This window comes from Oryctolagus cuniculus, chromosome 21 (assembly GCF_964237555.1).
Source record: "Oryctolagus cuniculus chromosome 21, mOryCun1.1, whole genome shotgun sequence".
In the NCBI taxonomy this organism is placed as follows: Eukaryota; Metazoa; Chordata; class Mammalia; order Lagomorpha; family Leporidae; genus Oryctolagus; species Oryctolagus cuniculus.
This window is the reverse complement of record NC_091452.1, coordinates 30,694,095-30,713,739: the sequence shown is the minus strand read 5'-3', so window position 1 is coordinate 30,713,739 and position 19,645 is coordinate 30,694,095. Positions and strand designations below refer to the sequence as shown.

Here is a 19,645-nt window from a genome sequence, read left to right as displayed (position 1 = left end):
TCTGCTATGGCCTGGGGAAGCAGAGGGCAATGGCCCAAGTGCTTGGACCCCTGCATCCACATGGGAGACCTGGGAGAAGCTCTTGGCTCCTGGCTTCAGGCTTCAGATAGGCCCAGCTCCAGCCATTCCGGACATTTGGGGAGTGAAGCAGTGGATGGAAGACCTTTCTCTCTGTCTTTCCCTCCCTCTCTCTTTAACTCTATCTCTCAAATAAATAAAATGAAATATTAAAAAAACATCTCTTGCTCTCTCTTTCTGAGGATATCTTCCACTGCCTTCCCAGGCCATTAGCAGAGAACTGGATTGGAAGAGGAGCAGCCAGGACACGAAACCAGCACCCATATGGGATGCTGTTGCCGCAGGCAGAGGCTTAGCCTATGACCCCACAGTGCCTGCCCCTGCTAAATATGTTTAAAGGCCTTAAGCTGGCATGACTGCCTCCAAGGGTGTACGGCCATGCTTTGTGGAACCTGCAGTCCCTGAGTCGTGGGAGCTGGACTAACAACCCCCTCCAGTGCAGACCCTGGGGGCCGCTTCCATTAGCCAGCCAGCAAGATGAGTTCTTCCCACAGGAGGCAGACCAGTGATGGTTCCATTTGGCAAATAGGAACCAGATGAGCAGGGTCTTGGTGAGCAAAGGGGTAGAAAGGCTGGAGTTGGCTTGGGTGTCCGTGAGGAAGAGATGCTCACCTTCCTGGGAGGCCCCACCCTCCAGCTAGGTGGTTCCCTCGCCCCTCCTCCCAACAAAAACTGAACACAAGGGTCGAGGGAGGGCCCTGCTTCACAGCCTGGCTGGGAGGTGTGAGTAGCCAGAGCACAGTAGCGCACATGGCTTCCACATGTGGGATGCGTGGCTCAGTGGCTCAGCACGTGCCCCAGGAACACACCAGACCCAACCCAGCCACTTGTGTCCCTTTGTTCCGCCTCCTCACTGTGATTCCTTCTTGGTGACCAGTGCCCCCCCCCCCCACTGCCCCCAGGGTGCTGCAAGTCCTGGAGATCGCACTCTCTCCACAGCAGCCCTGGAGGGCACAATGGACAGTGAAAGAGAGGGTGAAGAGGTTAGGATCCCTCCCTGCTCCCTCATCTAAGGGAGAAAATGCAAACTGTGCCAAAGGTACCCAGAAAAGACCATGAAAACCTCGAGTCCCCTGCGCTTGGTTGGACCCGAGGCAAGCTCATGCCTCCAGGCACTCAGTTCAGGGCTTTGAGGATGGACAGGCTGCTGACATGTTGCATAAGCACCGTGAGTGGTCTGCGGTGCACCTGCCGGCCCAGGCGCAGTGAGCCCCTGGGGGCCTCTAGTGGGGTTGAGAGCACACAAGGCTGGAGGGGATGTCTGGTGGCTTATGTTTGTCCAAGTTGCCAGCGCCGGCTCGGTGTCCTTGGGGTTGAAGAGGCGTGGACGCCCACTCTGTGGCGGGGGGGTGTCCTAGGTCGCACCTGTCCTTCCCCAGGGCCGCTCTTCTCGGTTCGAGTCCACCTGAGACAAGTCCAGCCAGGCGAGTGTCAAACCCTGTGCGGTGGGAGGGAGCAGGACACCGAGGCACCTCCCGCGGGGGGGGGGGGCGTGTCTTCGAGACCCGCCTCCAGCTCCGCCCCCCGCGCCTGCAGGGACCTGTGTCGCAGCTAGCGTGCTGGAGACAGATCCTCCGCTACCGTCGCGGTCGCTAAGTTGCCCCGGCCGAGTCCCGCCGCCACCGCCGCCGCCATGCCTCGAGGCAGCCGCAGCATGGCCGCCCGGCCAGCCAGGTGTGAGGGGCACAGGCGCCTCATGGGCAGGGATCTTCCCAGAGAAACTCGGGCGCTGCCGCAAGGGCGCCCCGCAGAATGACCTTGGTTGCTTCTTGCGCCATCTTGGAGGGGGAGGGGCGGGGGTGCAGGAACCACGTGCTTAGGACGGGGGTCTCCCACCTTTCTGGGGGTAAAGGGGGGTCGTTTCCAGGAACTACAAAGCCTGGAGATCATCCGGGATTGACCTTGCTTCCTCTCCCCCACCTCCACCCCTCGCAGCCGACCCGCTGCCCACCCGCCCGCGCACCCGCCGCCCTCTGCTGCCGCCCCGGCCCCGGCCCCGTCTGGCCAGCCAGGTCTTATGGCGCAGATGGCGTCCACTGCCGCTGGGGTCGCCGTGGGCTCGGCTGTGGGGCATGTCGTGGGCAGCGCCCTGACCGGAGCCTTCAGCGGCGGGAGCTCGGAGCCTGCCCAGCCTGCTGTCCAGCAGGTGAGCAGTGGGGGCCCGGAGAAACTGAGGCTGGATTTCCTCAAGGTCACCTAGGAAGTGCTGCAGTGTCCAGTGAGGAGTGGCCGGGTGTGTTGTTGCCCTAGGGCCAGGACTTTGTCCGGGAACAGCAAGTGCTATTCAGTTCTTTCCCAGCCCCTCCCTCGAGGCCAAACCCCCCCCCCCCCCCGGGGTGGACAGCAATCAGCCAATTCGGTGATAGGGCAACCCAGGCCCAGAGACTTCACTCAAGGTCAAAGGGAAGGATGTTGAGTGTCCTAAGCCCTGGTGGCACTGCAGCTTCTGGGAGCAAGGGCGAAGGGCTGGAACCACGGGGGACCTGTCCCTGATGACCTGTCCCCTACTGGTGCCCCTCCAGTCCTGAGAGCCACCCGAGGCTTAGTGGTTGGGTCAGGGGTCATGAGGATCAGTATGGCTGAGCTGGGAAGAAGCTAGAACTTGGGGGGGGGGGTCACACTATGAGAGCACCTGCAGAAAGCTAGCCTTTTCTAGAACCTTCTCTTCCTCCCCTGCATCTGTCCGACATACCCTTTAAGAGGCAGTGGGGAAATTCTGCCTGTGTTTGCTGAGTAGCTTTAAAGGGGCTGCTGAGCCACCCTGTTTCACAGATAGAGATGCTAAGGCTATGGGGGGAGGGGCAGGCAGCCCCAGCTTTGGAACCCACCTCAGGTAGCATCCCTGAGCTGACCCTGCTGCCTCTTGGACTGCACCCCTAGGCCCCCGCCCGCGCTGCCCCCCAGCCCATGCAAATGGGACCCTGCTCCTACGAGATCAAGCAGTTCCTGGACTGCTCAACCACTCAGAGTGACCTGTCCCTGTGTGAGGGCTTCAGCGAGGCCCTGAAGCAGTGCAAGTACAACCATGGTGAGTGGGCAGGCGCTGACCCAGGGGGATGAGCGGGAGGGGAGAAAGACCTCCTGCACCTGTGGCTGACCACCAGCCTATGCTGCTCCTTCCCCCTACAGGTCTGAGCTCCCTGCCATGAAGAGGGCCCTGGGCAGACCATAGTCCAGCTCAGAGAAGGCTCCTGGGCCACAGCCCTGCACCTTTGCCCCCCCCACGGACAGCTGGACCAGGATTCCAGATTGTACCCGTGTCACTGGGATGGGCAGTAAGGAGGAGGGGTTCTTACCCACCAATAGCCTGAGACACAAATGTGCAATAAAAGAGTTTATTTTAGGCCACAGCCTGCCGTGTGTGCCTGCTCGCTATCCTATCTGCTGGGAGCACCACAGATGATGGGGAGGAGGGAGGAGAGATGTCTTACTGTGTGGTGGGACACTCACCTTAGCAGGTGTCCTGGAGGGGGTGGGAGGAGCCCTGTTGTAATCTGCATTGTGGGTAGCCAAGGGCGCACCCCCTTGAGCAGTTCAGAACTGAATGGTGAGACATTGGCAGGTGACCCCAAGGACATCTGACTCCGGGGGCTGGAATTCTGGGAGGAGCCTGCTGTCTCCCCCTCTCAGAGACACCACCCCCTCTACCCTGCTTGTCTGTGCCTCTGGGTCCCCTTCTGTGCATCCACATCTTGGGGGCCCCAGCAGCCAAACATCCGGTCTGTGTCCTCTCTTGCTGATTCAACTTCCCAGTCATTCCAGATTCTGCAGGTGGAATCCTGCTCGGCTGCCATCTGTTTGTGCCAGATCACACAAGGCAGAGATCATGGCAAACCCTCTTTGGGTGTGAGTCCAGCTTGGCCACTTGGCTGCGGTGTCCCAGGTCATGGGGTCTGCACGGGCCTGCCAGACAGAAGAGCAGGCTGATCATACCCAGTACACACATGGCACCCTCACACGCTGTGCTCCTGGCTTTGTTGCGTTCATTCAGCAAACTGTGCGTTGAGCACCTACTGTGTGCCAAGTCCTATTCCATGCCTAAGCACTGAAGACATTCCTGCCCTTAGACCCTGACACTGCAGCAAGGTAGAGGGGGACCCATCTTCCATTTTGATGTTTTCCATCTTGGGGTAGATAAGTGTGGGGTTGGCATTAGGGTCTGCCTCTCTCAGCCCACATGTTTGTTCCCCAAGAGGGGTTCCACTTCTGCACATTCTGCCCAGCTGTCCCTGCCCCCAACGTACCTGGCTCCTAGCCCCAGCTAGCGGGTCCTGGATGGCAGGGAGCCCACCCTCCGAGGCCTCGAAGGGGGGCCTTGCTCCCGGTGGCCACGCCGAGTGCTCATGCGCCTCCTGCAGCTGTTGCCCGTGGGAGGGAGGCCTGACAGCCAGTGCAGCCCTTCTGGAAGGTCCAGGAAGCCCTCCTGGAGGAAGGGGCTGGGGAGACATGTGCCCTCCCCACCAGGGCTCTGCCTTGACACTCACCTGCCAGCTCTGGGGAATACGCATCCAGGTTCTCCAGGAGGGACTCATAGCGGGTGGGGGCCATGCCCTCCCCCTCTGTGGGGGGTGAGAGAGCGTGAAGGGCCCTTGACTGACCCTAGTGATCCCCATCTCGTCTCCCATGCCGGGCCAGGCTGGGGTCAGGACAAGGGCATTGGGAGGGGGCAGCTTAGGGCTAAGTCCTGGATAAGGACAGCTGATGCAGTCCCCTCCTTTCATAGCCCCAAGGGAGACTCTGGTGTTCCACTTACTGATGATGTGCACGAGGACGTAGGTCCCTCGCTCCTGCAGCAGGGAACCGCCCATGCAGGCAGCAGGGGAAGCCCCCTCCTCCAGGCCCTCGTCCAAGCTCACCAGGTTCCCGTCCTCAGCCAGGAGGGCAATGGGCGCTGGGGATAGGGGCTGCATGCAGTGGCGGGGCAGGGCTGGCACCCCCACCTGGGAGCCCTCAGCCCCTCCTCCCCAGCCCATTCCCTGTCTCCTCACCATCTGGGGGGACCCCTCCCCTCCGCCTCAGGTGCGCACTGAGGGTCACCAGGTTGCACCAGGGGTTCACAAGCTCCCTGCAGCCGGCTGTGGGGGAGGGGCACAGATGAGCAGATGGGATCCCCTACTCTCCTCCACCCCCCTGCCTCTTCCTCCTAACTACCCCCTCCCCAGAGCTGCAGTTTGGGCTGTGGGGATAAGACCGTGCCCCAGGCACAGCAGCTGGAGCGACTACATGAAACTGCTTTGGAGACCCCCACCACCCATCTCCCCAGTGGAGGTAGCACGATCCCACAACGCGAGCCTCTCTCGCACCTCCGGCTCCGCCCAGCTTCCCGCCTCCCAGGCTGACCGCCCCGCCCCCGTGGCGGGCCCGCCTCCCGCTGCAACAGTGGATGGAGCTGCAGGTGTGTGTGGTCCGCCAGAGCCTGAGGACCGCGGTCTTAATGGCCAAGAGCTCGCGCAGTGTAAATCACGCAGGCCGCGTTTTCACTTAAGGGACTCGCCGCGGGCTCCTCCCCGAGCAGCTGCCCCTCCCTCCCCAACCCAGTGCAGAAGGAACCGCGCCCGTGCCCTGCAGCCCCGACTTACCCCCAAACATCACCGTGATAAACATGGCTGTGCCCGAGAGAAGACCCAGGAGTAGGGGGAGGCTTTGCTCCCCAACCCCCGTCTCCCCTCTACCCACTCAGGGAGGGCCTGGGGCTTAGCGCCACCTCCGGATGGGGAACTGCGGGGTGTTGGGATGTGGACTTGTGAGGGCGGATGGGTGGGCTCAGGCCCAGGCCCTGCTGCCCGGCCACCCCTGGAGTTCGGCTCCACCAGCCTTGAACAGCCTCTGCAGCGAGTCCCAGAGTGCTGGCCGCCTCTTCCTCAGCGGCTCGCTGGGCCGCAGCAGCTCCGCAGTTGGCGAGCTGGTCTCCATGGCAGTGGCAGCAGCCTAGACATCAGGCAGGAAATGCCTTAACTCCGGTATCCAGGTAACAGGCCTGGAGGCGGGCACTCTGGGAGGCGGAGACTTGGTCTGGGCGCCCAGGGGTTCTGGGCTGCTCAGATGATTTGCTTCCAGAGCTCATCCCCTCACCTGTGAGCTGTAACCCTGGGGTGGGCACTGACCTCTGGCCAGCTCTAGGCTGCCCTCCTTGCTTCTCTCTCATCCCAGCCTCCTTCCTTCCTTCCTTCCTTTTTTTTCTTGTCAAGTTTATTGTATACTTTACATATAGCAAAATTTGCTTTTAAGAATGTTCTCACTTTTTAAGAACTTTCAATTTATTCTTTCCTGTGCTACTCTTTAAAAAATCGTTTCTTTGTATTTATTTGAGAGGCAGAGGGCCACAAAGTCAGAGATAGACAGGAAAAGAATTCTCACCTGCTGGATCATTGGCTAAATGATCCAACAGCCAAGGCTGGGCCAAGCTGACGCTAGGAGCCAGAAACTCAATCTGGGTCTCCCACGTGGGTGGCGCGGGGACCAAGTGCTTGAGCTATCACCTGCTAAGTCTGAGCGTGCACATTTGCACGTGGATGGCACACAGCTCCGAGCATGAGTGGAGCATTGCTTGCACACATGGACGACTTGCACGATGCGGCACTGAAGAAGCCAGCACAGAGGAGGAAGCACAGTCATTCCACTTCTATTTGAAGTTCAAGGGCAGGCAAAACTCATCTAAGGTGTCAGAAGGCAGAGTGATGGTTCCCTTGGGGGGTGTGGGGGTGGAGACGGTTACTGACCCAGAAAGTACATGGTGGGGGAGGGTCTTCTGGGGAGCTGGAAATGTTCTAAAACTGGACCCAGGTAAGAGTTGCAAGCGTATGTGTGTGTGTATTAAATATGTATATGTAATCACTGAATGTGTGCTTGAGATTTGTGTAATTTTCTGTATGGTAGTGATATCTCAATTAAAAAGGAAATTTCAGCGCCCCTGCTGTATACAACTCCACGTGAGGACTTCCGGGCTTCAGATCTGGAAGGGTCCCTGAGGGGCCAGGACCGTGACAGGCCCTGGCCATTGGCCCCAGCCCCCGCTCCTCCCTCCTAAGTCAGCAGCTGATTTGCATGCCCTGTTGTGGTCCAGCGGCCTCCCCAGCCTGCTGCCTCCAAGCACCTGGAGCAGAACTCAGCAGAAAGACGCCCCACCTGCCGCCTTGCCTCTGGCCATGGCCTGTCGGTACCTGGCTCTCTTTCTGACCGGGGCCTTCTTGGCAGGTGAGCCTTCCCTGGGCCTGGCTCACCTGGGGGAGGGGGAGGGAGGAGCTGGCACTGGCCCCATAAGGCTCCTGCAAGGAAGCAATGGATGGGGACAGGGGAGAGGGTCATAGGAAGGGCAGTGAGGAGGAGAATCCTGTCCTGAGTAGGCCTTGGTTTCCCCACTTGGTGAATGACCAGATTACTAGGATACCTTTAGATTCTGACCCCTTGTGGTCTCTGAAGAAACTGCAGCTGGTCACTTTTTTTTTTTTTTAATTTTTTAAGATTTATTTATTTCTGACACACAGAGGACCAAGTAGAGAGAGAGAGGGGGCTGGCGCTGTGGCATAGTGAGTTTAGTCTCCACCTGTGGCACTGGCACCCATATGGGCACTGGTTCGTGTGCTGGCTACTCCTTTTCTGATCCAGCTCTCTGCTTATGGCCTGGGAGAGACCCAGAAGAAGCTCCTGGCTTCAGCTCAGTGCAGCTCCAGCTGTTGCAGCCATATGGGGCGTGAACCAGAGGATGGAAGACCTTTCTCTCTGTCTCTTCCTCTCTAACTCTACCTCTCAAATAAATAAATAAACCTTAAAAAAAATGTAGAGGTCTTCCATCTTCTGGTTCACTCCCCAGATGGCTGCAACAGCCAGGGCTGGGCTAGGCTGAAGCCAGGAGCCAGGAGCTTCACCCAGGTCTCCCATGTGGATGGCAGAGGCCTAAACACTTGGACCATCTTTTGCTGCTTTTCTCAGGCACATCAGCAGGGAACTGAATTGGAAGTGGGGCAGTTGGGACTTGAACCAGGTCCATATGGGATGCTGGCCCTACACCACAACACTGGTCCTCCGGCTGCGGATTTACTCCCTGAATGGCCACAGTGCCTGGGGCCAAAAGCCAGGAGCCTGGAACTCCATCTGGGTCTTGCATGTGGGTGGCAGGGGCCCAAGCACTTGGGCCATCTTCTGCTTTCCCAGGCATATCAGCAGGGAGCTGGAGTGGAGCAGCCGGGACTCAAATTGGCGCTCAACAGGGGATGTGGGCATTGTAAACAGCGGCTTAATCTGCTGCACCACAATGGCAGCCTCTGCCCCTCTTCTTAACTTTTCACAGGGAAGTTGGTGTGGGCTGATCTCTATCCTACAGGGCCCCCAAGGCAACTCAGAGAAGGTTCCTGGCAGCCAGGGGCTGAGCTGATGAGGGGTACAGCTCAGGAAGTTCCTGGGGGCGGCTCGTCTGTAGCCCGGGCTTAGAAGAGACATGAGACTGAGGGGTGAAGCGTGTACAGGCAAGGGGTGGGCTCCAAACCCCTCACTCACAAAGGGAAAGGGAGGCCCGGAGGGGGCATCTTAAGTCTTGTGGAAGCAGGCCTCCTCCTCCCTCTCCCCAAACGTGGCACTGAGCTGTGAACCCTCTGGGCACCCTTGGGTCTTCCTAGGGTAAGAGCAGGAGAGACACAGCCCAGCCCAGGCCTGAGTGGGTCTATATCTCTCAGTCTCCCAGCCAGTCCTGACCCAGCCGGATGCACTGCTGGTCTTCCCCGGCCAAGTGGCTCAGCTGTCCTGCACGCTCAGCCCCCAGCACGCGTCCATCTGGGACTACGGCGTGTCCTGGTACCAGCAGAGGGCGGGCAGTGCCCCCCGCTACCTCCTCTACTACCGCTCGGAGGAGGACCACCACCGCCCTGAGGACGTTCCAGACCGATTCTCGGCCTCGAAGGACGCGGCCCACAACGCCTGCATCCTCACCATCAACCCGGTGCAACCTGAGGATGATGCAGACTACTACTGCTCTGTGGGCTACACCTCTGATCTCTAGAGAGGGGTGGGGGGTGGGACAAGTGCCTCCCCACTGCCCTCCCACCCTGGCTTCTGCTCCCGACTTGGGCCCCTCACTACCTTGTTTTCCCTCCTCTGTAAAATGGATTCCAACCATTCCACATTCAACAACAGCGATTGTTGAAGGCTATGTGGTCCTGGCTGAAAAAGCGACTGTGGTCCGTCCATCTGGGAATGTGAGGGTGGGGTCTCCTCTTGCTGTCAAAGAGGAAGCACCTGAGACCCTTGGGGTGTGGCCCAGCCTTCCCCCACATCCCCGGGGTGGGGGGATGTCTCAGACTGGTGGTTTGCACTTCCTGTAACCCGGGAGCCTGAGGGAGAGAAGAAGGAACTAGGTGGTGTAGCTCCTGGCTCTGCATGGTTGGTTGTGGTCCAACGCTCTGGTCTGGGGCAGCTGGTCCCCAGGGAGCCCAGGCTACTGGGCTTGGGGAGGGGTAGCCCCTGCCTATCCTTCCGCGTCTTTACTCAAGACCCTCATGTGTGTTTGATGGGGGCAGGGAGCCAGGTGTGCGTGGGCGGGCTTGGAGGAGCACTCCGAGGCACCTGACACCACAGCTGAGGGTGCTGCAGGCCGGTGGGCAGGTGTCAAGGTCAGAATCAAGAGACGCTGTGTTCTACTGGTCCCTTGTGATCAGGCAGCGGTCTTGGGAGGGAGGCTCTGCCACAGGCTGGGCAATCTCACCTGGGCTGCTGAGAGCGGGGGTGGAGGTGGAGGGTGGTGGTGGTGTGGGCTCCGAGACAGGTCTCCAGCCCCTCAGATGCACAGAGCTGGGGGCTGTAGGGTCACGAGAGGGTCTCCTATTACACTCGCAGCCACCTTCAAGTCCTTGTGCGCCCCCCCACCCCTCGAAACCCGCCCTGCTCCTTCTCATCTCGTGGGGGTCGGGGTGGGGGAGGGCAGGCAGGCCCATAGCTGGCCTCAAAGTGGGGATGGCGGCTAACAGGAGCCCTGGGCCCGTGCGGGGACACCCGAACGACTGCTTTGAGAATACCCTCGCCTTCCTAAGACCTCAGAAGCCGCGGTGGCCTACGGTTTGCACCCAGCGTTAGGTCAGGTGCAGCGGGACCTGTGCCGCCCGCCTGGGGGCGGGGTTAGCTACGCCCGCGCCTCCCGCCCTGTTTATCCTCTGCACTCCACCCAATTCCGGCACAGCTCGGCGTTACCCACGTCCGGAGCCACCGTCCCCGAGCCCTCTAGATCCAAGCCGCCTGCGGGGTTGCGACAGCCGCTCCGCCGGCGCGGCGGGACCACCGAGACGCCGGGACCTCCGCTCAGCCTAGAGCGGTCCCGGAAGTGCCCGCGGGCCGGGGGCGGGGCTTCGGGTGCCGGGGGTGGCTGGGGGGCTTCGCGTCAGCAGCTGCGGCGGAGCGAGGCCGCGTCGGCCGCGGGTTGGGGCGAGGTAGGTGTGGCCCCGCCCCGCCCGCGGCCCCGCCCCGCCCCGGCCCAGGTGAGCCGCCCCGCCCCGCCCCGCCCCAGGTGAGTGGGCCCCGTGTCCTCGGCTGACCCGAGTCTGCCTGACCACCTGTCCCTTTGGCGGCCCTGAGTGTCCCAGATCGGTGGGAAGCCTGGAGGGGCGCCGCGTCGCCGCCCAGGCAGCGCGTGCGGGTCCGCTGCTCCCGTCGGGCCTCCCTGCCAGGAAGCCGGGACCGCCAGGTGGGCTTGCCAGGTGCCCAGGCCCCGGGGGTTGCAGTAAGAGCTGGGGGAGGCTCCGAGAAGGGATGGGAAGCGTGAGGTCCCAAACCTTTGGGGTTTTTGGTCCCAAAGCGCTGAACACATTAAGGATTGCCGAGTTTGTATCCAGAGTGGGGACTGGGGCTGCCTAGGGGGAACTGCAAGACTCCTAAAGAGGGAACCTTGGAAGCGGTCGGAGTTCACAGGTGGGTGGAGAAGGAGCTGCAGTCCACAGAGACCAGGATCGAGGGATCAGGGCTTCGGAACCTGGGGAGAAGACTTGGGAGAAAGCAAGAGGATGAAGTGGGGGGGAGAGGTGTGCAGCTCTCATGCACCCCTGTGGGCAGGCTTCCATCTCCCCGTGTGTCAAGAGAAAGCCGGAAGCCTACTGAGTTTTAAGTCCTGTCAATTAAATCCAACAGAAAGGAAAAGCCCAAGTCCTCGGGGACCAAAGGCAGCGTATCTGGGGCAGGAACCCCAGAGAAGGAGGTGCGGGTGGCAATGAGGTCATTGGATGCCCCAGCCAAGTGCTGAGGACCCGGCTGAAGTTGCAGACTTGAACTTCATCTTGATGCCATACATTAGTCTTACGATTTTCCTTGGCAACGCTGAACGGTTTAGGTTTGGGAATTAGCAGGCCAGGAGGTGCGGATCAGAGAGGAGCTAAGCCAGATGGGGAACGGGTGGTCCTAAGAAGAGGAGAACCAGGGGTAAAAATGGAGTGTTATTGGATTTGCTGAGGTCGAAGGGCATAGGCTGGGTGACATAGCTGTAAAGGTGGGAGACACTGGCGTCCTGAAGAGGAGGGGGATGAGAAAAAGAGCGGAAATGACCAAAGGATTTTTGAGAATCTTTTTAATTTATGCAGTTTTTTTATTTTTAAAAATTATTTACTTGAGAGGCAGAGTTATAGAGAGAGAAAGAGACAAGGAGAAAGGTCTTCCATCTGCTGGTTCACTCCCAAATGGCTGCAACTAGGCTGATCTGAACCCAGGAGCCAGGAGCTTCTTCTGGGTCTCCCACATGGGTGCAGGTGCCCAAGCACTTGGGCCGTCTTCCACAGCTTTCCCAGGACATAACCAGAGAGCTGGATTGGAAGAGGAGCAGTTGGGACTCTTAACTGGTACCCATATGGGATGCCAGCACCGCAGGTGGAGGCTTAGCCTATTACACCACAGTGCCAACACATTTTTGAGTTTTTTCTTACACCTGGATTTTCTACTAGTAGAAACACCTTAAAAAAATCATTTCCAATTGTGGATGAGTTCCCATCATAGTTATTCTGATTAAGTTAGCATGTTTCCTTGAGCCAGTTACTTGCTAAATTTCAGTGTAAGGATAATGGTATCTTCATATACAGACGTAAGAATTAAACGAGATGTGTTTATGCACATTTTTTTTTTCTTTTAAGATTGATTTGAAAGGCAGAGTGACAGAGATCTTCCATTCTTCCATCCACTGGTTCACTTCTCAAATATCTGCAACAGCCAGGCCTGGGTCAGGCCAGAGCCAGGAGCCAGGAGCCAGGAGCCAGGAGCTTCTTCTATGTCTCTCAGTCAGGTGCAGGGGCCGAAGCACTTGGGCCATCTTCCACTGCTTTCCCAGGCCATAGCAGAGAGCTGGATGGAAAATGGAGCAGCTGGGACTGGAACCGGTGCCCACATGGGGTGGCGGCACTGCAGGTGGTGGCTTTACCCGCTGTGCCCCAGCGCTGGCCCCTGTGAAAGTTCTGATAGTGGGGAGCTGGCTGCAGGTGCTCAGGAGCGTGAGCTGTTACTGCCAGTATTGTGTAACAGGGCCTTCCCCTGCATCTACACAGAAGGTTCTGAGTGGGGCTCCGAGGGGCTCCCAGGGGGCCATCGCAGTTGGGCTGTGGTGTTCAAACCATCGTCCTGGTCCCTGCTGAACCACCCTCCCCCCTTCACCTGGAGCAGCTCTGCTTGTGTCTGTTTTATTTATATCTCCAAGACACTATATTTGAATAAAGTGTTCTTTTCTTTTTTTTTTTTTTTTTTGACAGGCAGAGTGGACAGTGAGAGAGAGAGACAGAGAGAAAGGTCTTCCTTTGCCGTTGGTTCACCCTCCAATGGCCGCCGTGGCCGGCGCACCATGCTGATCCAATGGCAGGAGCCAGATGCTTCTCCTGGTCTCCCATGGGGTGCAGGGCCCAAAGACTTGGGCCATCCTCCACTGCACTCCCTGGCCACAGCAGAGAGCTGGCCTGGAAGAGGGGCAACCGGGACAGAATTCAGCACCCCGACCGGGACTAGAACCCGGTGTGCTGGCGCTGCAAGGCCGCGGTGCCGGCCTAAGTGTTCTTTCTTAAAAATAACATTTTAAAAAATATTCTCTTTTAGATGCACTTTTTAAAAAAAAAAGATTTATTTTATTTGAAAGACATATGGGGGGAGGTTAGAGAGAGAGAAAGAGAGAGGTCTTCTATCTGCTGGTTTACCCTAAATGGCTGCAACGGCTGGCGCTGTTGATCCAAAGTCAGTGGCCTAGAGCTGCTTCTGGGTCTCCTGTGTGGGCGCAGAGGCCTAAGCACATGGACCATCTTTCGCCCCTTTTCCCAGGTGCATTAACAGGAAGCTGGATGGGAAACAGAGCAGCAGGGACACAAACCAGTGCCCATATAGGATGCTGGTGCTGCTTGTAGGTGGCAGCTTCACCCATTAAGCCACAGTGCTGGCCCCTGAATATAGTGTTCTTTGGGATAAATAAATAAATAGCAACAGTTGTAGCACAGAAAATCTTTGTTTTTTCCTATTTGCTCACTTATTCAACAACTGTGTTCACTGGGTTTGTGCTGTTAGGCTGGGGATTCCCCAAATGCAGGGGACATGGTTCCCAGCTTACGTACATACAGCAGGGGGGTCGTAGTGCAGGAGGTGTGCCTGAGATGGTCAGGGATCTGAGGGGATGTTTGGGTTGGGATGAGGCTGGAAGTGCCAGGTGTGAGGGACTTGGGGGAGGCCTTGGCTTCTTGCAAGACCCTAGGATAGGGAGTGGTACCATCACTCAGCCTTGCATTTTGGGTGTTTTGACTTTGGTGTCAGTGTAGGGACTTGGACCAGACGGAGGAGTAGAAGCTGGAGGTAGTGGCCAGGTGAGAGGCAGGTCTGACAACTTCCTGGGGAGGAGCACTGAGGCCTGAACCGAGGAGTGGCAGCGAGGACAGAGGGAAGAGCCGCCTTCTGTGAGGACTCAGAAGTGGGCAGGCAGGGGGTAGGGAATGAGAGGGTCCAGGCTGGTCAGGTCCTGGCGTGGAGGGGTGAGGTTAACCTAGTGTAGGAGGGGAGTCTTGGAGTCTTCTCTCCCCTCTCCCTCTCCCTCCCTTTTTTCCAACACAGTTCACCTTGACATCATCATCCAGTTGCCAGAGTCCTGCCCTTTCCCACAGTCCTCCGCTTCCTGTTCAGCCCACCTTCCCGGGCGCCTTCCGCTCTTACGGTCTAAACTCGATGATGTGACACTTGATTGTGTCTGCCTGCCTATTTGGGTTCACTTCAAGGGCAAGGCTGTGTCTTATTTTTTTTTTTGGCAGGCAGAGTGGACCGTGAGAGAGAGAGACAGAGAGAAAGGTCTTCCTTTTGCCGTTGGTTCACCCTCCAATGGCCAGTGTGCTGCGGCTGGCACACCGCGCTGATCTGATGGCAGGAGCCAGGTACTTCTCCTGGTCTCCCATGGGGTGCAGGGCCCAAGCACTTGGGCCATCCTCCACTGCACTCCCTGGCCACAGCAGAGAGCTGGCGCCCCAACCGGGACTAGAACCCGGTGTGCCGGCGCCGCAAGGTGGAGGATTAGCCTAGTGAGCCGCGGCGCCGGCCATGTCTTTGTTTTTAATTGCAGGGGCCCACATACCTGGGCCATTTTCTGCTTTCTCGGGCCACAGCAGAGAGCTGGATGAGAAGTGGCGCAGCTGGGACGTGAACCTGTGCCCGTATGGGATGCTGGCGCCCCAGGCGGAGGCTTAGCCCACCATGCCACATCGCAGGCTACATGTCATGTGCTTCTTTGGGGTTTCTGGCGTGGATTCTGGCACAGGCCAGGGACTTGTAGACTTCACAGTCCCCCCCCCCCTTTTTTTTTCCCAGATCATGAGGATAGTGAGGGCAGCCCAAAGAGGAGCGCTGTAACAGAAATCCAACCGTTGGGGCGACGCTAGATTCGCAATGGAGGCTCCCCCGGCAGCCAAGTTTGGCGAGGCCTTTGTGTTTGAGGACAGACTGGAGGCCCAGCAAGAGCTGTTCCCAGGGGAGGACCTCCGGGACCCTTTTCTCCAGGAGCGAGGCTTGGAGCAAATGTCTGTCATCTACAAGGAGATCCCTCTTGGAGGGCAGGACGAGGAGCGGGATGACTACGAGGGCGATTTCAGCCTGTGCCCGAGCCCGGTGCAGCCTCTGAGCCCCTCCCCGGGAGCCAGATCCCCCAATGAGGAGCTGTTTGGCCAGACTTTCCTCCAGAAATCGGACCTCAGCCTGTGTCAGATGATCCGCCGTGGAGAAGATGCCAGTCCAGGCGACTGCCAGGACGTGGGCAGGGGGCACCCGGGACCCAAGGCCCCTCACAGGGCCCCGCCACCGGCCAAGCCCTACGCGTGCCACGAGTGTGGCAAAGCGTTCAGCCAGAGCTCGCACCTTCTCCGGCACCTGGTGATCCACACCGGGGAGCGGCCGTACGAGTGCTGCGAGTGCGGCAAGGCCTTCAGCCAGAGCTCCCACCTCCTGCGGCACCAGGTCATCCACAGCGGCGAGAAGCCCTATGGCTGCCCCGAGTGCGGGAAGGCCTTCCGCCAGAGCTCCGCCCTCACGCAGCACCGCAAGACGCACACTGGGAAGCGGCCCTACGCCTGCGGGCAGTGCGCCAAGGCCTTCAGCCGGAGCTCCAGCCTGCGCAAGCACGAGCGCATCCACACGGGGGAGAGGCCTTACCGCTGCCAGGAGTGCGGGAAGTCCTTCAACCAGAGCTCGGGCCTGAGCCAGCACCGCAAGATCCACACCCTGAAGAAGCCCCACGCGTGCGAGCTGTGCGGCAAGGCCTTCTGCCACCGGTCCCATCTCATCCGGCACCAGCGCGTCCACTCCGGGAAGAAGCCCTACGCCTGCGACGAGTGCGGCAAGGCCTTCAGCCAGAGCTCCAACCTCATCGAGCACCGCAAGACGCACACCGGCGAGAAGCCCTACGCGTGCCCCGAGTGCGGCAAGGCCTTCAGCCAGAGCTCGTCGCTCGTCGAGCACCAGCGCGTCCACACCGGCGAGAAGCCCTACGAGTGCCCCGAGTGCGGCAAGGCCTTCGGGCACAGCTCGGCGCTCATCCAGCACCAGCGCATCCACACCGGCAGGAAGCCGTACGTGTGCGAGTGCGGCAAGGCCTTCCGCCACCGCTCGGCGCTCATCGAGCACTACAAGACGCACACGCGGGAGAAGCCCTACGTGTGCAATCGCTGCGGCAAGGCGTTCAGGGGCAGCTCGCACCTGATCCGGCATCAGAAGGTCCACGCCGCCGCCGCCGCCGCCGCGCCGTAGGAGGACGCCCGCATCCGCCTTGTGGTGTCTCCGGGACCCCGCACGCCTCCCCGGTGACAGGGTCACCCCACCTCCGCCGACGGGAAGGGAGCTGCGGCTGCAGGGAGGCGAGCCCCAAGAGGGGGCCGCCTCTCCCTCTTCTCCGCGTGCTCCCGTCTGCCTCCTGAGCCTGCGAGACGTCCTTGTGCCAGAATCTAGGAAGACAGAATGGGAACCCGGAAAATGGCCGATGAACTGTTATTTTTAATTTTTTTCTACCTTGTAGTCTGGTGTTTCCAGGAGCTTCAGAAACAGCGTAAAAAAAAAAAAAAAGCGGCAGGAAAAAGTGGCCACATGGAGTTCTCCGCCAGCTTGGGGTATGGGCGGCCAGAACAGGCTAAGGGAGCCAAGGAGGGTCTGGGAGCCTGGGTGCTGGGATTGAGGCTGAAGGGCGTGGTCTTAACCTCCTCCTGGGGCGGGGGTGGGGGGAGGTGGTTTGTGTCCCTGGCCTGCCACGGGCGGGGGAGGCAGCTGGCCCTGTGGCCAGTGGATGCTTGAGGCTGGCTGACTCAGCCCAGGCACTGGACACTGTTGCCTTCGAGGATCATGCCCAAGACCACAATGTGCCTCGCGCATCAGCCTGGCCTGGGTCCCACATGGCGGATCCTGTGGCTTCCCCAACACATGTCCCCAGTGTTGGGGGATGTGGCTCTGCGGAGGGGCTTGTGGCTTAGTCAAGCGGGGTTCAAGGGTCAGCTCCGTCCCTCCCACCCATTTGGCCTTGAGCATGACCTCCCCCAGGCTCCATTGGCCCATCTATGAGATGGGGGTGAGGGGACCCCGCCGGGTACCTCTAAGGGCTGGTGTGAGGCTCCTGCTCAGAGTGGAGCCACGTGGCAGGACAGAGACCTCGAGGGACCCCTACCCTGCAGTCTGGAGGCGTGTCCCCATCTGGTTTCTGAAACAGCAGGGTTTGCAGCGGCCTCTCACTGGTCAAGGCTGCCCCTCGCTGCCTCCAGCTCGAAGCCTGCAGGTGTCGCGTGCTGCTGTGTCGTCCACACATGGGCTTGAGCACGTCCCCGGCAGCTCCCAGTGTCTGAGCCGAGCTGGGAGGCCACTCTGCCCCAGGGAGAGGGCTTGGGCGGACAGTGTCCGGCTGATGGCCCCCAGCTTCAGCATCTCTCCGTGTTCGCTCCTCCACACTCCTTAGATCTAGTGGCGGGAGTGGCAGTCTGAGCCGCGGTGAAGGGTTCCCAGCGTTTCTGGCTGGACTCACGTGAACCCAGCTATCGCTGCTCACTTCAGCGGATCAGATTCTCAGTGTGGCATCACCTGTAGCTCTGATGCATCAACCTAAGATGGCCATACCGGTTACTTAATAAGTAGGGTGTGGCAGGCCAGAGAATTCAAAATGACAGACGTGATGAGCCAGAGAGCTCCCAGCAAGCACCCTGGCCGTGCCTCGGTGCAGCCCGTGTCTGTGCGGCATCACTCTGCGGCACCCAGCAGCCCAGAGTCCCCCCAGAATCTGGGGCTGTGGAAGCCCGGGGACCGACTCTGTCTTCAGGCAGCCCGTCTGCAGGGTCTCTTTCCGTTTCTGGAGTGTGAAGAGAGGATGCCCCTTGTAGCTGGGCAGCTGGGCAGCTGGCGGCGTTGGGCAGGGCCCCTGAAAGAGCTACCTCCGCTGCCCCTTCTCTTGTCGGCCAGGACTGTCCTGCTCGCGCAGAGCCCCTCCCTCACCATCTGTCCCCCACAGCCCAGCCAAATTGACTTTCAGAGCATCATTTTGCACACATCACCACCCTCCTTAAAAGCGCTGGTGGACGGCTTTCTCGCAGCTCCACGCTGGTGTCAGCAGATCCCTGTTCCCTGCCTCTGAGCCACTCACCTGCAGCTCAGGCTGCCCCCTGCTGGACACCCTCCGCACCCACACCCAGCTTCTCAGCCCTCTGCCCCTGCCCACCCCGTTCTATATGCACTTTCTCTTCCTCCGGCTCCCTCCCTCTCTTCACATAACAGAAGGATTAAGACCCCACTCCCCATCCCCTTGCGAGGGTCCACAGAGTCTCACGTGAGCAAGGTAAGACCAGTGAGCAGAGCCTGGTTCCCTCGGTTCAAATTCTTGGTACTGTTGTGTGTTTTTAAAGAAGCCCTCTCCTTTAGAGTCTCAAAGAATGTCAGCTTCTAAGGGGCTGTCCCCCTCAACGTGGGGACATCTCTTCATTTGGTTGTTTTCCTTGTCTTACATTTTCCTTCTTCTCATGGAAGTGGCTTACTTAGGTGTTGAATGTTCTAAGACACCAACTCGTGATGTTGTTTTGCAAACTCAGTTGTTCTGCCAAAGTCTCCTCTCTCCTGGAAAAAAAAATTGGCTTAATACTTTGCCATTCTACTTAGATATAATAATATTTTTGATATTTCTGGTACATTGTGATTTTGTTTCTTAGAGTTATGACTTTGCACTCCATAAGTCTTGACATGTGATATTTTTTGTTATGCTAATAAGAATTTCCTTTGGGTTCAAAGGTTACTATTTTTTTTAAATATTTCCAAATGATGATTACTGAGGTCATCAGTGCTGCTTATTTCTCATGGACCTGTGGCATCAACATGTCTTCAGTGTCTGTAGAACTTCTTTGGGGTTGGATATATTATCAGTTTTTATAAAACATTTGTGTACTCTCAGAAAAATGTGTTTTTTATTCCATGAGCTCTATTTGTTAAATCAATTTTAAAAATAATTTTATCTTGTGCTCGCTTTGGCAGCACATATACTAAAATTAGAACGATACAGAGAAGATTAGCATGGCCCCTGCGCAAAGATGACACGCAAATTCGTGAAGCGTTCCATATAAGAAAAAAATAAAAAAAATTTATCTTAATGTAACTTTTTGTTTATGTTAGAGTTCTTTGTATTTATATTTGACTGAGTTACACACAGAGAGAAGTAGAGGCCGAGAGAGACAGAGACAGAGAGAGAGAGAGAGAGAGAGAGAAGTTTTACATCTGCTGGTTCATTCCCCAAATGGTTGCAACAGCCAGAATTGTGCTGATCTGAAGCCAGGAGCCAGGAGATTATTCCAGGTCTCCCACATGGGTGCAGGGGCTCAAGCACTTGGCCATCTTCCACTGCTTTCCCAGACCAAAGCAGAGAGCTGGATTGAAGTTGACTAGAACCAGCACCCCTATGGAATGCCTACACTGCAGGCAGTGGCTCTACCCCCTACACCACAGTGCTATCCCCCACCTTTTTAAAAAAGATTGATTGATTTATTTGCATGGTAAAGCTACAGATAGAGAGAGGGAGAGACAGAGAGAGTCTTCTATCTGCTGATTCACTCCCCAAATGGCTGCAACAGTCAGAGCTGAGCTGACC

The 19,645-nt window shown here is 58.2% G+C and overlaps 4 protein-coding genes and 1 non-coding gene across 15 annotated transcripts; 4 read left to right on the top strand and 1 right to left on the bottom strand.

Annotated features, from left to right (window-relative positions):
- The first annotated feature begins 1,592 nt into the window (after positions 1-1,592).
- On the top strand, positions 1,593-3,428 carry CHCHD10 (coiled-coil-helix-coiled-coil-helix domain containing 10). The gene is made up of 4 exons (XM_051837127.2): positions 1,593-1,752; positions 2,014-2,224; positions 2,959-3,106; positions 3,208-3,428. Exons 1-4 carry the CDS (start codon positions 1,712-1,714, stop codon positions 3,225-3,227), a joined length of 420 nt encoding a protein of 139 aa, XP_051693087.1. The 5' UTR covers positions 1,593-1,711; the 3' UTR covers positions 3,228-3,428.
- Positions 3,429-3,689: 261 nt separating this feature from the next.
- Positions 3,690-6,507, bottom strand: C21H22orf15 (chromosome 21 C22orf15 homolog). Of its 9 annotated transcripts, XM_070065944.1 has the most exons (6): positions 5,658-6,507; positions 5,067-5,153; positions 4,832-4,969; positions 4,563-4,637; positions 4,323-4,479; positions 3,855-3,981 (listed from the first exon to the last, which is right to left on the bottom strand). In XM_070065944.1, the coding sequence occupies exons 1-5, from the start codon at positions 5,680-5,682 to the stop codon at positions 4,340-4,342; spliced, it is 465 nt and encodes a 154-aa protein (XP_069922045.1). In that variant the 5' UTR covers positions 5,683-6,507; the 3' UTR covers positions 3,855-3,981; positions 4,323-4,339. The 9 variants fall into 9 exon arrangements, 7 of the variants coding, with proteins under 7 accessions (XP_069922041.1, XP_069922042.1, XP_069922046.1 ...); XM_070065945.1 differs by lacking the exon at positions 4,323-4,479 and having other exon boundaries at positions 3,742-3,981; XR_011385194.1 differs by having other exon boundaries at positions 4,563-4,969.
- A 334-nt stretch (positions 6,508-6,841) lies between these two features.
- Positions 6,842-9,239, top strand: VPREB3 (V-set pre-B cell surrogate light chain 3). Its single transcript, XM_002724010.5, has 2 exons — positions 6,842-7,272; positions 8,748-9,239. Exons 1-2 carry the CDS (start codon positions 7,224-7,226, stop codon positions 9,068-9,070), a joined length of 372 nt encoding a protein of 123 aa, XP_002724056.3. The 5' UTR covers positions 6,842-7,223; the 3' UTR covers positions 9,071-9,239.
- A 1,017-nt stretch (positions 9,240-10,256) lies between these two features.
- Positions 10,257-19,156, top strand: ZNF70 (zinc finger protein 70). Of its 3 annotated transcripts, none has more exons than XM_070065938.1 (2): positions 10,257-10,538; positions 14,860-19,156. In XM_070065938.1, exon 2 carries the CDS (start codon positions 14,938-14,940, stop codon positions 16,288-16,290), a length of 1,353 nt encoding a protein of 450 aa, XP_069922039.1. In that variant the 5' UTR covers positions 10,257-10,538; positions 14,860-14,937; the 3' UTR covers positions 16,291-19,156. The 3 variants fall into 3 exon arrangements, with proteins under 3 accessions (XP_069922039.1, XP_051693084.1, XP_002724055.1); XM_051837124.2 differs by having other exon boundaries at positions 10,257-10,567; XM_002724009.5 differs by having other exon boundaries at positions 10,257-10,744.
- Positions 19,020-19,126, top strand: LOC127488338 (U6 spliceosomal RNA). Its single transcript, XR_007916014.1, has one exon. It is a non-coding gene; the product is annotated as a U6 spliceosomal RNA (small nuclear RNA).
- Positions 19,157-19,645: the final 489 nt, after the last annotated feature.